Raw genomic sequence first — 17,986 nt, forward strand, 5'->3', positions numbered from 1 at the left:
CACCTGTGACAAGTGAGGGAGACAGGGGCTGTGCAGAAATACTTGAAGAGAATTATATCTGATATCTAATAGACAACCTACACCTGCACAGTGCTTGTGTGATTCTCACAGATGGAATAAATTCTTTGCATGGAAAGTATAAATGAAAATGGTTACAGGCTCCCCAACTTTAATAAAGTCAGAAGTAAAACCAGAAGTAAAAACTGAGCCTCCCATTTGGTGATAAGTTATAATTTTTAAAATTACTTACTGTGGTAGAAAGATGAGATAAGGCCTTAATGTGGAGAAGTTCTTCATATATAAATTCTAAGTCATCTACAGTTCTCTGGCCGGGGCTGTAGAGAGAAGATTAAAGGCATAACTAAATGCAATAAATGCTCAAAACAAATACTTCACAGAAGGACAGAACAACACAAAATGCTGCTGTACTGTCTACTGAAGGGTACATCCTCACTAAACAGGGAGTGAATGATGTTTCTGGCTGGAGGACTGAAATACAACAAAAGATGGAAGCCCTGTGAATGCTACCTAAATGACACTGAACAGCAGCCATGGCAACCACCTTGGGGAGATCCTGATTAGGCAGCTTTTCTGATTAAATCAAGTGTTCTATATATGTATAAAATGGTCACATAAATCAGAAATGGTACATAAAGATGTGTTCCTTTCCAAAGGACTCCTGAGTGTGGGGCATGCACTATTTTTCACATGCAGCACTAATTAGTTGTAGCAAACACAGTAGTAGTGGTCTGTAAAGGAATGTGTGAACTTGTGCTGAACAAATTGAAGATGCAGCAGTGCATCTTGGAGGACAGCTAACTAACAACTGCTCTACAGTTAATGCTGAGTGCTGTTGTTTAGACACAAAGGTAAATAAGAACTACTCAGTAGTTTCAGCTTCTTTCACTGAAAAATACAAGAAGCTACCATTACTAAAAAGCATGCCTTGATGAAGGAATAATTCTCTAGCACAAGGAGTAGTAAGGAAGCTGACATTCTGGCTGAAATAATTACATTTCTGTAACCTACACAAAATTTTCTGATTGCTAAAGAAGGACACAAATACTGTGGGGACTGCAGTGTGTCAGAGATGCTCTGGAGGATCTAATGAACAGCACACAGGAGAAGTTGTGGGAGCTTGTGGGTAACTCCCAATCTTTTTCCCAGTCACAAGATTCTCTTCAGTTTTCTCTTTTAGTTTTCAGTTGTATCTAATACAATATTATTTTCTAAAAGAACAAATTCTCCTATCATATAATTTCAGACAGCACATTGGAGTGACATATGGACACACACATGAAAAAAAGCCTTTAAATCATTCCTTTAAAGCATTATTTCAAGCTACTTTTATAGGACTATGCCCTTCCAAACAATATGGTTTAGATTTGTGAAAAGCACATTACAGGTAATTAATTCAATGGGCCAAGAACAAAATAAAAAAGCAACAAAGACATAAAGGAGATGATAAATTTAAGATGTCAGGAAATGGGATACAGGAAATCCAGTCTGGTGGCCAGAGTTCCAAATGAGGTTTACATGCTCCACCATTAAACAAGCACAGTTCTAAACTCTGCTGTCTGCAATGTGTGGTGTCAAAAGAATTAACATCACAGCTGAATCTTTGGACAGCCCTAAAAAGGAAAACTACAATTAATCTTTCTGATAGAAGCTTTTGCTCCTAAAATGTCAGTATTACAGGAGACTATCATCTAGAGGATCAGGAAAGTCATAAGAGGAAATTCTGTGCTCTGCAGGTTCTCTACCTAGTCACCTCCTGATTCAAGTGTCTGTCTACATCATGTGTGAGGCACAGGGAGTACCCAGCTGTCTCACTCTGGAGTTATCTTGCATTTTTTAACAAAAGTAACTGGATGGAGACTTCTTTTGGATGAAAGAAGTACTGAAGAAGTCCCAGAAAACATAAGAACAGCTGACATCTCTGCTAAGCAAACTTAATTTTTCTTCTGTTCTTCACTTACCAATGACATGCATTTATTATTACCCAGATTAAAGACAAATTTAGATTAAGAAAAAATTTTGGACTAAGTTGCTCTTTTCTCATACTGAATCAAATAAACTGTTAAGGGAAAACCAGAAATTGGTTTGGTACTGCTATGCCCTCTAGTGACTCAAAATATTCCACTGTTTCTGAAGCTGGCTTGAAATTACAAGGCTGACACCCCTAGTGATTTATGCAGGGCAGCTTAATTAAGTGCAGCATAAAACTAAGCCAGTACTAGCTAGCAAACAAAAGATAAGGATTTTAACAAATAATAGGGAAGTAGCAACTTTAATTTTACTATATGCTTGCAAAACCATAATGTCTTGGAAAATATAGTGTAACAAATTAAAAAAATTCTACATTAAATCAAAACATAAAAGGATTATGTTTTACTATATCAGATCTCTATCAAGACAAAAGGACACTCCTCTTTCAGCATGTCCATTTGCTTCCTGTGTTAGCACATTGAAGGACTGACAATCTGCATTGGATATCTGTATCTAGTCTTTACTCCTGCTCCTGCAGATGTCACGTGGAGAGATATTAGGCATCACTGTGTCTTTAAAACCTGTGTGGTGACCCACTGATGTTGATTTGTAGGATCCTGCTGTGTAAAGACCTAGTTTCTGCAGGGGACACATTCAAACAGCAATAGCTGGTTGTAGAGCAGATAATAAATGGAATAGGTAGGGAATGAGGGTACACATTAATGGACAGAACTCAGGAGATATTAAGTGATCAATAAAAACCGTTCAGTGCTTGGAGAATTTACCAAGGTCAGAGACACTGAGCTTGTCTGTGACTGGGATGTTGACAGTAACATAGTACTGTGTCATTGATAAGCCATGTATGTCCAAGCAGTACCATTGATTATTTTTATTATACAGCTAACCCGAAAATTCTCAGATAATAAGAATAAGGGAAAAGATCAGAGACCCCATAACATTGTGATTAAGTGTCAAATACTCTTTACTAAGAAAAAAATGTGCTAAGTGAAGACACTAGAACATATAACACAGATTTATTATTTCAGTCACACTGCCAACTTAGTTTAGGCTAGGGCATTAAAAAAGAATGTAATCCATAACATCATCTGAGCCAAATACTGTTGTCTGATGAATATAACTCTTCCTTTAAAGACTCCTGTTATTATTGTATTATTGTGTAGCTTTGTATTATAGCATCCTATTAAATTAGGGTTTACCATCAGGACATATTTTCATACTGAGGGGGGAAACACATAAGGAGGAGCTGTATTAATTCTACAGTAATTTTACAGGGACTTGAGCAAGGTCTGCACCTGTGCTCCAGCCATTATAAGGAGCAGAGAGCTATGTTTGCTACTTCACAAAAAGCTATTTTCACATTCAGTATATGTGTTTCCAAAGGAAAAAAAAACCACAATAGCAACAAGAGCCTGCCAAAAATTTCCCTGAGCTCTATTCTGTTTTTTAAACTATAGAACATTCTTTCACAGTTTGACAGTTAAAATGCTGCAGTTAATGTAATAAACAGAGAATTTTTTAAGTTGGCTGTCAAAACAAGTGACACTTTTTGTTAGAGATTTTCAGATTTCGAACAATAGAAAGTACCTTTCAAAGCAACAGCTTCATTATACAATCAAATTCTCAAAGTAATCTTCTCATCAAAGAATATTGTCTTATTTCTTTCAGGGTAATTATCTGAGCTCTGCAACCTCCCTGGAAATGGTTACTGCTATAAAATGCAGCTGTGTTGGTTAGAAAATCGTGGGTCCTGCTCAGGTCAGCTAGAGTTAGCATCTCTGAAGCTTTGACAATTCCTTTGAACTTTTGGCAGCTGTAAGAATGTCTAGTCAAAACTAGCAGGACTCTGAGGATTCATGGAGATTTTAACAGCTCTGCTGCAGCTCAGTCCAGGGAGAATTTTCAACTAACAAAATCATTATGTATGTAAACTGAATACTAGAACAGTAGTTAATATAGTCCCTGGCAGTACAAGTTTACTTCAGTGACCAAAGGGCTGGAAAAATAAGCACTTTCATGGATATGGAAAGAGGTCAGATGAGTATCAGTCCTGAGAAAACCTCTTTCTCCTCACTATATTCCATGAAAAATCTTCTATTAATATTCTTTCAAGTGATGCTGTGCAAGTGACAACATAGAGAGAAGAGCAGTACTTTCCACAGTATCCCTCCAGCCTTTCAGCTCTCTGTAAGCAGTCCAGATGATAATCAATATTTATCCTGCTAGTGTAAACTTACATTTGCTCTTCTGGAAGTCATGGCAGGAAGCAAATGTAGCAGGCAGCCAAAACCCACAATAACCTAATGGGAAATTCTCCAAGAGATGACCTGCTCAGCTGGCCTGAGGCAAAGGAGAGAGTGCAGAGGAGCAGGCTCCCAGCACACACAGCACTGCTCAGTCTCCACATGGCTGGTGTCTTCTCAGAGGTGCAAAAAATCACTTTTGCTCCTCAGTGGAAAAGGCACAGGACATGTGTGCAAGGAAACAAGACCTCATTCCATGACTCCCTAAGGGAGTATGGAAACACCATGCTCTCAGTCAGGCTTGTCCATGTATTTTGTGTGACAGAGAATGAGTGCTCCTTTGGTTGTGTTGACTACATCTCTAATAAGGAGAAGAAATAGAATGCATATTTTAAAACTATTGCTGCATGGCAGTGTTTCCTGTTTTTACAAGCACAAGTGTTTGATGGCACTTTTTGAAATTCAATGGATTTAGGAAGTTTTTGGAAAAGTGCTGTCAAAATGAGCTTATGATCTAAACAAGAATGGAGTCTGGAAAGGATACAGATGGAAACAGAACAGGAACAAACACTTGGGTCAGGTGATTAAAAAATCTTTTACTATGAAAAGTGTTCTCACACTGTGGGCAGGGCTCACTCCTGTCCCAAAGGAAAGACAAACTTTGCCAATGGCCTCAAGGTAGCAGGATCCAGCCCTGTGTACTTCCCTGTCTTGAATGGCACCTTACAAGTAAATTTTCAGTGAAGGTGAACTAAAGTTATTCCTTATTCTCAGTGTGTTTAATTAGCAGTAAAATATGTCTGCCATGGCCCCTAAACCCTACCTGCTTAATGCTTGCCTTCAACAGAGGATCAAACAGAGCTAATACTGCTTGCTTTGAAGTCACTATACAGCTGGCTGAAAAAAGACTGATAATCAATGTAGATTTCTCTTGTTTCCATATCACAAGACCCACAATATTAACTCATTGTTCTGCTTACGGTTTCCTGAGAATCATCCTCATATGAGCATCTGGCCCAATCTGAGAGAGAAGCAGCATAGTATCCTGTAGCTCCTCATCACACTCCTTTTTCTCCTCCTCAGTTGGCAAAGGGGCATCTTCACGCTCATCATCCAAAAATCGATAAAATAAGTATTTGTCTTGAAAGTGGTGTTCCTGGTCCACTGAAAACAATGCAACACATCAAATACTGTATGATCCTCAACAAAGCCAAACCTGCAGAAATCTGTGCAGTATTGTGTTTGCTAGAGATTATTTAAGAAGGGAAAGAAAGCTACAGAAAAACTGTAAGAGCATGAAACTATTTCTCATGTGTTTCCAAGTTACGTAGCTTGAAGGGTACATTTTTAAATTGTGTACTATAAATACTTTCCAAAAGATTTTCATATAAGTGTGTTGTGGGTGTGTATACATACATGTATACACATGTATATGTTTTCTTATTAGTTCTCTTTTCTTATTGCTCCAAACAGTTTCATTTAGTCACACAAATTACACTGGGGAAAATGGTTACACTATAAATTTCTAAGAGGTATTCTCTAACATGAACACTTTGCTGTTCATGTTTAGACAGGCTGAAATAAGGTAGCAAAAACAACTAAACTTCTTGTGATGTAGCAAAAATGTGTATCATCACTGTAAACCCAGAAGCAAGTTCATTGACCTGTGTCCTGGTGGAATAACTTAATGGAAGAACTGCCAAGAGAAGACCTCTAAAGTAACATTATGATATTGCAAAGGACTTGGTCTTCCAAGCAAGTCAGAGTGATGTGTTGAGTTGGATACTGTGATGCAGCTTGCAATAGCTTGCCCCTGAGAGTTCAAGGGAATGAATATACGGCAGAAATTCAAGTTAGAGTCCTTAGGTTAAGGGAGCAGTGGAAACAATCTGCCTTCCCAGAAAGGAAATTCCTTCCTGGGATATGGGAAGCACAACAGACAATAAATGCAAGTTTACTGTAAGAGCTGCTCTTCTGCATTTAATAAAAATGTACGTGCAAAGCTTCAAATATTAATATTGCTTTAGAAACCTACCCTTTTGAGGGCTGTAATATCCTGTTACCAACTAAATCCTGCCAAATGGAAACTGAAAGTCAATGTAAAATGCAATCGAAAAGCTAACACACAATCTCAGATTTCTGCACTGGAATATCTGTCTGTGCTGAATTTGGGAACCCCTCCAAAACCAATGGAAGTAATTCCAAAATTACGGATTTGAGCAAACATAAATACTCAAAATTCACTTCTAAATATGGCAAATCTTTGATGGTTAGTTTTATGTATGGTAATACATCCCTTGGTTTTGGCCCTAGTGCTACCCAGTTCGAACAATATAAGCACAAGACAGCATACTCCTAAGTATATTTAGAGCTATCATTATAAATTATTTATTTATGATGCAATATCCTTGTAATTTAAAAAAAGTATAACATGTTAACATGATTCAAATAACACTGCCTGCTTGTTGCACCTGCACTTATGATTGAACAGGCTGCTCTGTGGCATTTCTTTTGGGCTCATGATCCCTTTCTTTTTCAAGAAAAAGAACTACAGAGGTGTTGATGTCATGCACTATGCATATTTTAGTCAAAATACTGATTCTCTTTATCTTACCATGGTTAAGAACACCTTCTTCCAGCAGTACTTGCCACATGCCAACAGCCTGGCTTCGCAAATGGACACAAGGACTTTGTTGCATCATCCAGTCAACCAGTTCTGTCCCCACACAGCATTGCCTGAAGGGCAGATAAACAGCCAGGAATGAAAAGGAAGCTAGCCAAGACAGAGACTGCACACAGTGACTGCCAACAACAGTGATATCTTAAACTCTGTACAGACTTAGTCAAATCTCCCAGCAGAAAACCACGTCACCATCTACACGCTTGAAATACCAGGGAAGGTGTCCAGTTTTGAGAGGATCACCTTAGCAAAACAAGTTTTTTGGGAAATGCAGAGTTCAGAGGATCAAATCAAGCCTGGTACAAAGCCTACAGCACCAGTGCAACAACCTTCAACCCAGTTTTCAAAAGAAACCTCTGTATACCATGGGATACCAAAGGCCTCATGCTTTTCAGAATCTTGCATGAAAACAATAATTTAATACTGTAAAAGTTATGTCAATGCAGCCTCCACAGGAAGCATGAGTGCTATGAGGGTGTTCATGCATTTGTAACCAAATTTCTAATTTGGAGGCAGTGGTTTTGGTACAATGCTCCTGGGGTACTCTCATGCAAGATCTTGGCCACCTTGCACCTCCTGACTGACCCAGAGGCAGGCGACAGCAGGTCTCAAATTCTAGAGAGCACCCAAAGAGGGTCAAAAAAGTAAAAAGCCACATGGTCACTTAGTAAAATTCTTCATCATAACACTCCCCAGCTCAGCAGAACAGTAAGAGTTTTCCCAGTTGTGTGTAAGAGAAAATGGTGCAGTTTGGACTAGCACTGTTCTTCATTTATCATTTATGCTCTTTTGTTCTTTTAGAACAATCAGCTATTTTATATTATGATATATTCTCTAATCAACTCCCAAGTGCCAAATACCTTTGCATATGAAATACATTTTGGGCTGAAATATGGAAAATCAATGCATATATTTCAAATGAAGATCAGCAACATATTGATTTACTATTAGAAAAAGACACACTCAGAGATTTAGAAGTAATTTTTACTTAAAAACTTAAAACACTCTGAATAATGTACAAGGCATTTGATTTAAACATTAGATACTAAAACAAACTGATTGTTTCTTAAGCCAATAATAGGAAGATCCTGACACTCTGCAGGAAGATTTCTATTTCACAAGTGCCATTGTTATCCTACTTCAGCAAGACTGTGCTGCCACCAGCAGGAAGATAAGAGAGCCTGGCAATACACTGAAAGAAAAATTAGATAGAGCAGCAAATCTGCATCAGGAATGTTTCTCGCCAGGTGAATTTTCAGAACACCACAGTGAGCAAGACTGCTGTAGCAATCAGCACAGGAACACAACATATTAATGAACTTTTCTATTATCTCTTATTGATACACAAAAAGAACAGAATCTACATTTTAACTTGGTGCTACACAGAATATTCCAGCTAACTGTGCTATTAACTTTGGAAGAGTTTTCATATGTGAATGTTCTGTTCACAATCACAGACTCAATTTCCAGTCAAATTACTTCAGAAAGGATTTACCAGGCCCATTAAAGACTGCATAACATTCAACTCAAATAGCATCAGAGAATAATTTCAGACCTTTTGAGACCTGCAAGTATGGTAAGGCATAAATGACACATCAAAGAATGGGAGGCATAAAAATTCAGAGACCTCAATACAATCAGCTCACACACCTGTAAGTCTTCAGATGATATTTACGATCTCTTATCATGTGAGGAGCTCGGGACAGAATTGTATTCCTCAAAATCTTTCCAGCTCTAAGGATCTTTTCTGAAGGAACCTTGGTGATCATGGAGAAAAAGAAAGACCAAGACATACGGATTTTAAACTTTCTGGAATCTTTGTACTACTTTCTGCAAAACAAAACACAAAAACTCTTTTTCCTGAATTAAAAGTCCACTTGCACAGAGGCTTACTTTTGCAGAGCAATGTAGTATATATTTAGGATCTTAAGTTTCATATACTTCTCACATCTAACAGAAAGCATCACTTCAGCTGATTCATATCACACTGTTGGAAATAGTTATTTCCATTTGTCCAACAGTCTGACTTTACAGCACACCTATGTTCGATTACCTGTGTAATGGTTTTAGTAGGATGATGTGGGATGTGAGGATCAATAAGAGATGTCTGAAAAAAAAAATGAAATTAAATAATTTTTTTAAGGTTGACCAGAAAAATAAAATAAAGGCTAAAGTTAAAAAAAATTAACAAAAAACTGTAATAACAAAGAAAAATGTGAAAGTCCAAGCTCTTCCCAGGAGAGATGAATACATAAAAAGTTTCTGAGGGCATCATAAAGGCAAATTTGGTTGTTGAGGCTCAGCAAATTCAAACAGTGGCATGTGAAGATGAATAACAAATCTGTGCTAAACTTTGTAAAGTACTAATGAAATGGGCAATGGCTGAACGTCACACCAGATCTGAGCACACACAGGCATAGTCAGCTCTTCCTCCTGCACAACAGCCTGCCCACACACCTCTGCTTTGCCATTCAGCCCCTCACCCCAGAAATTCTCTCTTCCCTCAGCATCTTTTTCTATTCAGCTCTTTTCTCCCTTACAGCATAGCACAAGAAACAGGAATGGAGATAGAGCTGTTCTTCCTGTGTTTTAGAAAACACTACCTGTGTTTTCTAAATTAGCACCAGGCTGAGCTGGCAGCCCTTTTATAGCTGCTCTCTGAAATGCAGAGGCACACAGGCCACTTGCAGGGACCCAGGCAAGGACCTTCACAAAGGGGCTGGTGAAGGAAAAAGAAAAGAACAAAGCAAGTGGCTTACTTGCTTTGGAGGAGTGAAAAGGAAAGACCATTGGGGCTCCACAGGAGAGAAAGAGAGAAGGGGATGAGAGAAATGGGAAAACAGGCACATAAACAGGTGAAAGAGGGAGACTCAGTGCTATCCTGAAGTCGTTTTTAGACTCACTTCATGGTACAGCACAGTTTTCGAGGATATCTTTACAAGTCTAAGTTCAGCCACAGGGTGGTGCTTAAGGAGGTGATCAGTAATAGATCCCATCCAATACAGTCCTTCCTGAGGGACAGTGTCATCATCATCCAAAAGACATTCCCAGCAAAGAGTCCCCAAAGTTACAGCCTTTCAGAGCTGCGGCACTGAGCTCTGGCTGCACTAGTGATTAGCTGAAATGCAATAAATGGAAACACAGGGCTTGGACTGAGTTTGCTGTAGAAAGGCAAGATGTACTTCAAAGGCAGAGAAATGTAACATCAGTTAGTTAATAGGAGATACAGGGCTCCAGCAACAACTTCCCATCAGAAAAAAAAACCATTCTGTAAGAGACAGTCACAGCTTGGCTAAAGACCAAGATTTTTTTTTGCAAATCTTTACAGTCCTGGATCTTTCATTAAGGATTGCTTAGAAAGGACTTAGCAGAGAGTGAGGAGAGTGTTTAATTGACGTCTTAACACATCCTGGTATCTCTGAAGAGTTAATGAGACTAAAGTTCGTATGTGTGGCACAGAGGTCCTTGATGATCCCATTTTTCAGGACTTCTGAATAATAGGAAAGTTATCAGGCAAAGAGCACAGATAAGCAAGCCAATTACAATAGTTTACAAACTATTATTCATCTCCTGGCCACAGGAGTGACCAGTGTACTTGCTCTTAGCCTTCCTTCAGTGGGAGATAAAGCAACACAGCAATACCACACACTCAGTTTGCCATGACTTGCTGGTCTCCCCTGCAAGGCAGGAGGTCATCTGGGTCTGCAGGGTGGAGAAGGGAAATCTGGTGGTGTTGGTAAGGGAAAGCAGAAAATTATTACGAGAAACTGTGGTAAAAAGGCTTTTAGCTTTAACATTGACAAACTCCCTACCTGGACACTTATGGATTCACATTTGAGGCATTCAAACAAACCCTTCACAAAGCCAATCACAAAACCCCCTATTTAAATTGGGGTGAAGCAGAGAAAGTAATAATTTTAGCCTCCATTCCTTTCAAGATTCAAATATTTATGCATGAGAGCAATACCACAGATTTAAATAGGACTATTCATGTGTATAATTTTATGCACATTTAATCTGTGAAGAAACAGGTCTTAGATTTCAAACTACAGGGCACGGCCTGTTTTTATTTTGGTGTTTCTTACATCACCGATCAATATGCAGACAAATAAATAATAAAATTAACAACAATAATACTGATCTACCATGAGATCTCTATTTGACAACTTATTTGAATCTGCTAAATAAAATCCAAAAACATCTCTTACAAAAATAGATTTTTCTATTCCCCTTGTTAAATATCTGTAAAGGAATGTTTCTGAGCCTTTACATATGAATGAATACTTTAGATCTACAGCAATTTGGATCTATAAAATCAAGTGATGAAGGGGTGTTGCTGTAAGCTAGGGAGCAGAGAAAAAATACAGCAACATAGGCTTCAAAGGGGACTTGATTTACTTCTCTCAAATGCAAACACAGGATATGTGTATTGCAGAGAACTAAGATGAAATAAAGTAAAAGCCAATGAATCACTTTTTTTTTTTTTCTTATGACCTCAGTGTAGCTCATCTCTGAACAGAGAACAAGTTTCGGTATTGATTGGAGTTAACCACAGCATGTTACCAGGGTGATCAGATAAACCTGTGCACTACTGTTGATCCCTTTATTTTCAGCTGGGGAACTGAAAAGAATTGCAAGTGACATCTGTTTTCCTGCTGGCTGCCAGGGGGATCCAGAACAAACAAAGGACAAGTCACACATGTTGAAAGGTGTCAGCAGCAACAGCCACAAAACTAAGAGGTCTGTTTGTTTTACATCCTCAGTATTTACCACTATTGGTGATTTATGGTCTAATCCAAATCCCACTGAAATCACTAGGAAGTTCCTAATTGACTCAATGAATTTTGAGCCAGGCCCATAGCATCTGATTCTCCTAACTGTACTTCAGTGAAGAGCATCTTTAGCTCTTACTGGTTCCAAATGACTCCTGATGCCTTCTGATGACTGAACCATTTTTTAATGTCTTTGTATACATCTCCCAAAAGACTTGTAGTGCCCAAGAAATAAAGTAAACAAAAACCCCATTCCCACAATATTGGCAAAATCATAGCCAGTCAGTAAGATACAGCTAACAACTAGCGAGAGTCCCCACTGCCTCCCACACACCTCCCACTTCTATTCTCACCATTCTTTCTCAAGCTTTTTGTAATGTCATCTATTTGTGCTGCTTCAGACCAAAGGCAGAGATAAGAGTTCCAAAGGTGGTGTGGAGATGACTCTTTTTCCAATACAGACCATTATTTCCAGCACTCCAGAATAACTATATAACAGGGATAGAGTTAAGCATAAAGTATCACAGCTTTTGGAGTGCATCTTCAGCTGGAAAGCAGCCTTTATGGATAGAGTATCTTGAAGTTAACTCCATTGGTCCTATTTCCAGCTGCAGTGGAAGAGTGTCTATGCAGACTGCACCAACCTCTGCTAGAATACTACAGGGAAAACAATGCACATATTGAATGTAGACTGGTGAACATGAGAGAAACAGCTGACCAAAGGTCCTTTGGAACACATTTTTGTCAAAATTTGAAGGAAAATGTAACCAATATTGTAGGAATTCCCCTGAGATTAGCTCAGCTGCTCAGAGTATGGTGCTTATAACATCAAGATTATAGGGCAATCTCCATATGGGCCATTCACTTAGGACTTGGACTTTATTATCCTGCTGGGTCCCTTCCAACACTGAATATTCTGTGATTAGCTCTGTAATTGAATATGACTGTCTGGGTGGGACCCAGAGCTCAGTCCTGGTACCATGTCCCAACCATGTGGGACAAGGTTTCTTATGGACTGTGCACCCTTGGGGGTTAGAGGTCATCACATAGATTGTTTTCTGGTGACAAGCGTTGGTCAGTACACCATCATATTCTACACAGGGCTACTCCAGAGATCCAGTATGGGTTAATATAGTCACAGAGCACAGAATATTCTGGATCATCAAGTCCAACTCTCAGATGAATAGCTCATACAGGGAGATTCACCCCACGCCATCAGAAGACAAAAAAAGTAGAAATAGAAATGTAATCATCACTCCAATCATGCATTCTCCTCTTCACTCTCCCCACAAACATGGAGCAGCTGGGAGAACCAGCCTGTGCTCCACAAGACAGCTTTGGCAGCCAAAAAGCAAAGTACCTGATCACAACTTCTAACTGAAAAAGTCCAAAACTAACAATGATTGACCTCATATCAGGTCTGTAGGGGACTTAGCAATTCAAAAATACTTGGCAACTAACAAAGGACAAATTATCCAAGAAGATCACTTGTTTTAAAAGGACCAGTCTAGACAGTCTCAAATTGTACCACCAAAGGATCTTCAAGACACCCATGCTCACAGAAGACAACCATTCTAGTTTCTTAACAAGTATCTGTAAACAGCAAAATGGGGAGAATGGCAAGGTATGAACAGATAAACACACAGTCACAGGATGCTTGCAAAATAAGGGAAGAAAGTAATCAAATTTTAAAAATTTTCTGAGTTTCATAAAGCTATAGCACCTGTAATCTAAAAACCCATAATCTAACTACAAACTATCTAAACCAAGCAAAATAGCCTAGTAGATATCATCAGGGCTAGTGGTTAAAGACAGCCTAGTTTTATTCTGGGGTTTTTTGACTGCATGACCTTACACAAATTTCCTAATCACAGTGTGTTTCATTTTCCCCTTTTTGGAGAGAGGAATACTAATAATTTCTACCTTTGTAAAATGCTTTGAATACTGTCAGCAAATGGGCTACTATCAAAATATTCAGAGTAATGATGACTGGTTTCAAATCTATATTCTTTAAATGTAATACAATGTGAAGACTATGCTGTATTTTAAAATACATTTTTAAATTGCTTTTCTTTAGTAATCTACATTTTTTAAGTGCATAAACACGAAAATGTGTTCTTTAAATTCTCAAATATTCAGTGTGGCAAATTTATTTTAGAAAGTTAAATTGAATTCACATTATTAACACTTCTACAATGTTTCCTTGACAAACTATAAACGTCCCTTCTTTTAACACAAAATGATTCAGCCATTAACAAAAATGACACTTCACTGTGAATGTCAAAAGGAAAAAGAATATTGAAATAGACTATGACCAGTGCACAAAGCCCCCCAGAACATGGCTAATGATGTCTTATTTTCCCGTCATTTTTCTACTTCCCCACTACAATGAAACAGCTGCTATAACTGCACTGCCTGCATTGAATAAAATGTCAGAAAATGCTAACTTTGCTGCAAGCATTCCCAATATTCTGATAGAGGTGTGACTACAGCTATCATAATGAGTTTCAAGCCAGTGTTGTCAAGGTTTTTCTGCTCCTACTTTTCTTTAACCTATGAAAGAATAAAACATTTTTTTTTGTCTCTCATGCAAACTATTGGTTTCTTAGTACACATGGCTTTAAAAGCATGCTTACCTGAAATTATTTACTTCTTTAGAAGCAGGCTATAGTGACAAAGACTTTAAAAGTACAATAAATATTAGGCAGCAGGGTTATCAGTTTTTAAGGCCTGTTTCTCACATATGCTATAGGCACACAGCAGCTATTCAAAAGACAAACTGAAGGGATGTTAAAAGATCAAAGAGATTCTGGAGGATTTAACCCACTTATTTCTAGAGACCTTTTTACCTTTGGTAAGCATCTCCTATGTTCAAGACTTCCAGGAGGTACTCTGTCTAGAAAACAGGATTGGATGGGCTCTCCTAGGTTTCAATTAAATCCAGATGCCAGAACTGCCTTCTGAAGAAGAGGCAGTGCAATTTTAGATTTAACGATTTCACGTCAAACATAAGGGCATCAAAACCTGGACGGAGTGAATTATATGTGAAATTGTGAACCTGTTAAAATTAGTGGTAAAATTCTTGACTTCAGTGTAGCTAAAACACTACCCAAGTGAGGCAAGAGTACCACTGCCTCCTGGGTGACAGCAGTTTATGTGTTGTGTGATCCCCACTAGACACTGCACCTCTGAGTGTTTCAACCTCTCCATGGTAAAATGGGGACAACAGTGTCTACTCACAACTTCAACAAATTATGAGAATACGCAATTGAAAACACTGCTGAACGCTGCAATTGGAATCCTGGAAGTCTAGTGCCTACAAATTTACGCTGGGAACTTTACAAGGATTTTTAACATTGAAAGAAAGAGTCATCGAAGTGAGACAGGGTCAGAGGACATTGAAGGTTACCTCCTGAATTCCCTGAGGAGGTCAGCAACAACATAAAGCCTCTTGCAAGTGGGCAAAAGAAGTTATTTTAAACCTGGTTTATGCTCCTTCTGCTGATTTCATGTTCCTTATTCTCCAAGCGCATTGTATGAAATGAAAAAACATTGAAGGAGTGCAGCACACGAGCCTCAGAGTCCAGCTTCCCATCTACTCCTCTTTCTTCTTCCTGTCATGTTTTTCTGAAATAATTTTTTGCTAAAAATGAAACTGAGAAGGAATAATCTAACAATATCTTGGTGCAACACCTTCTGGTGTCTTACTTCCCAGGAGATTTTTATTGATCTATTTTGATGTTTTCCATCTACATGGAATGTAGATGGAATGGTTGTTTCTGTAGTATATAAAAAAAACAGAGGAAAGAAATCCCAACTGATGGTTTGCTGAGGACACATTTTACAAAAAGCATAAATATTTCTTCTTTCAGCCAGGTACTTCTCTACTTGGTTTTAAGTCTTCTGTCATAAACATAAAAAAACCCTCAAGCACTGGTTTAATTTACATATTTGTGTGTCAGTGGAAAAAACATGTATTCTGCTCTTGACAAATATCCACAAAACAACCTTTTTATCTTCCTTAAAACTTCTATTTCCATTGATGTCTACAAAAAGCTTGTCAAAGTTGTGGGTGTTGATGTGCTGAACCATGCTACCTACTCTATCTCATCCAACTTTTTCAGCCTGTGTAGGATAAGGGCTTTTCATTTTATGCTAAAATCCAACTGTAGTCTCACACATTTAACAAGCATGAAATGAAGTCATAACTGCTGTATTAGTTAATCTGTTCATTCAGTGTTTAGATGGAGTGTCAGTAATTGTATTGATTAAAAACACAAAAAGGCATTTGGAAACAAATTATTGATCTGAACAAGACAGATCAATATGCTCTGTTTTTCACATGAATTCCATAATGCATTGGGAATAATCAGTAAATAAAACACAAGCATTGACTTAATGTGTGAACAGCAGATATTCTCCAATTAACTAGCAAAAGAGTAATACTTTTAATTCCCCTCACACACAATCACAACAAAATATAATTTTAATTGGAAAATAGCAAATAGTAGATGCTTCTTCTCTCTTTCTACAGACCTTGCTGCTGCCTAACTTACTACTCTATAAACCACACCTGTTCACATTTTTATTTTGAATTTAGCTCATCTTCCCTGATTAACTAGTGACAGGCAGACATTTCTAAACATACTCAGAGATGCTTCTGTTGCTAAACAAATCTTTACTGCAACTTGAGAAAAAAGTTGGCACTAAATGCACACAAAACACTGCAGTAATTAACAAGATGGGTATGGAGAGGCGAAATTACTCTACCTGATATTTTCCCTAGCTAACCACATCTCTTTACATCCCAATTCACCATAGCATGTTTCTGAAAGAGATGACCTCTTTTTACCTCTCTCAGTATGCAGCCTAAGCTGTGCAAATTCTGTGATGTCTGGCTTTTAGGGATATCACAGAACCAGCCCTTTCTCTGTGAAATGGAAGAGCACCTACTGTATGCATTTTATAATTTATCCCCTTTTTCCTATTTTTCTTCAGTGCTGGCATTGATTTTCATACTACTGCTAGAAGTATTGTTTTGTCCAGCTGAAATTCTGCCCTGGCCATCTGTCAACCACTTACTCCCTTTCTAAACATAATTTCAAAATCTTATTTGGTTTAATTAACTCTTCAGTGATTCTTAGTGGGTTGTGTAAAAGATAACAACTGTTGCACCACATTAAGCAAATCATGGTGTGAAAATGCTGTTCCAGAGAAATTTATTTATTGTAGTCCAAATCAGTGCCTAGAAATACTCAATGTACATAGAGTATTCCCAACTAATTTGTGTTTTAAAAACTCCAGGATTTCTGTAACAACGTAGGAATCTTTGGCTTCTTCATGACAGCTGGATAGGAGACTGTCCTGGGGAAAAGAAAAAGCATCCTGCCCTGAGGAACTTCTGGTATATTGAAGGCCAATATTATTGCAGATTGTGCAGTGTCTGCACGGCCACAAGGTCACTTTTCAGGCAGAAATCCAGGTTCTCCACCCCAAAACTCACATCAGAAAAGCACAAAACAAAAAAGACAGCATTGCAAGAACACTGGCTGGAACACTGCAGTAATGAATAGAGTTAAGTACTATTCAGGAGTTCCAGCAAGGCAGCCCCTGGTTTCCTCTCCCCCAGTTTGGACCAGTATACCAGGAGAGCCATTCTATTACACAGGCCCAGCACTGCTGTGTCAGTGCCTATATATTTACAGCACAAAAAAAGCCAGAAACCTTACTGTTACAGTTTTGTCAGCACAGGTTTTCCAACAGTGTCCTGGAATTCACAGCAGCTAACACTGACACTGAGCAGAATCTGAACTGAATCAGGGGAAACAAAAGGGAAGGTGGGATATTAGGCTCCTTTATGTCGTGGATCCCTACAGTTTTGTCAGTCAAGATAAGGAACCTTGTTCAGCCAGTGACAACAGGCATTTCTCAGGGACATTTGGAATAGCAGCCTGCAGACTACAAGCTGAAAATTTCCAATCTAGACTAGCTCTAAGCACAACTAAAACAACTTGAGAGGAGGTAGGGAGAGGGCAACAAACATTTGTCTGTCTCTGTATGTACTACAGAAGTAAGAGAAGTACATTACACAAATCTATATTTAAACATAGGAGACTGAAATCACAGAGATTCCCTTGTAATTAAGCAATGAAGTGCAAGAGAGCTGCAAGCTGGCCTGAAAAAGCAATTCCCTGCCAATTCTCCCTCTGCTTCCTGTGCAGCTGATGTAGGCAGAAATGCCAGCTCTGGGGCAGGAGTGAGTGTCAGTGCATAGCTGTCAGACC

At 38.5% G+C, this 17,986-nt stretch overlaps 1 protein-coding gene across 7 annotated transcripts in view; it reads right to left on the bottom strand.

The window, feature by feature from the left end:
* RAPGEF4 (Rap guanine nucleotide exchange factor 4) overlaps positions 1–17,986 on the bottom strand; it is a 138,521-nt gene that overhangs the window by 46,764 nt on the left and 73,771 nt on the right. For 4 of the 7 annotated variants that reach the window (XM_079310296.1, XM_079310295.1, XM_079310297.1 and 1 more), the window contains 5 exons: positions 8,984–9,037; positions 8,581–8,687; positions 6,865–6,986; positions 5,231–5,414; positions 251–335 (listed from right to left, as the gene is read on the bottom strand). In XM_079310296.1, coding sequence (XP_079166422.1) covers positions 251–335; positions 5,231–5,414; positions 6,865–6,986; positions 8,581–8,687; positions 8,984–9,037 — 552 coding nt within the window. The remainder of the gene's footprint in view (positions 1–250; positions 336–5,230; positions 5,415–6,864; positions 6,987–8,580; positions 8,688–8,983; positions 9,038–17,986) is intronic. The other 3 variants (XM_079310294.1, XM_079310299.1, XM_079310298.1) reach the window with 1 other exon arrangement.

Source organism: Erithacus rubecula (assembly GCF_903797595.1).
Source record: "Erithacus rubecula genome assembly, chromosome: 8".
Classification (NCBI taxonomy): Eukaryota; Metazoa; Chordata; class Aves; order Passeriformes; family Muscicapidae; genus Erithacus; species Erithacus rubecula.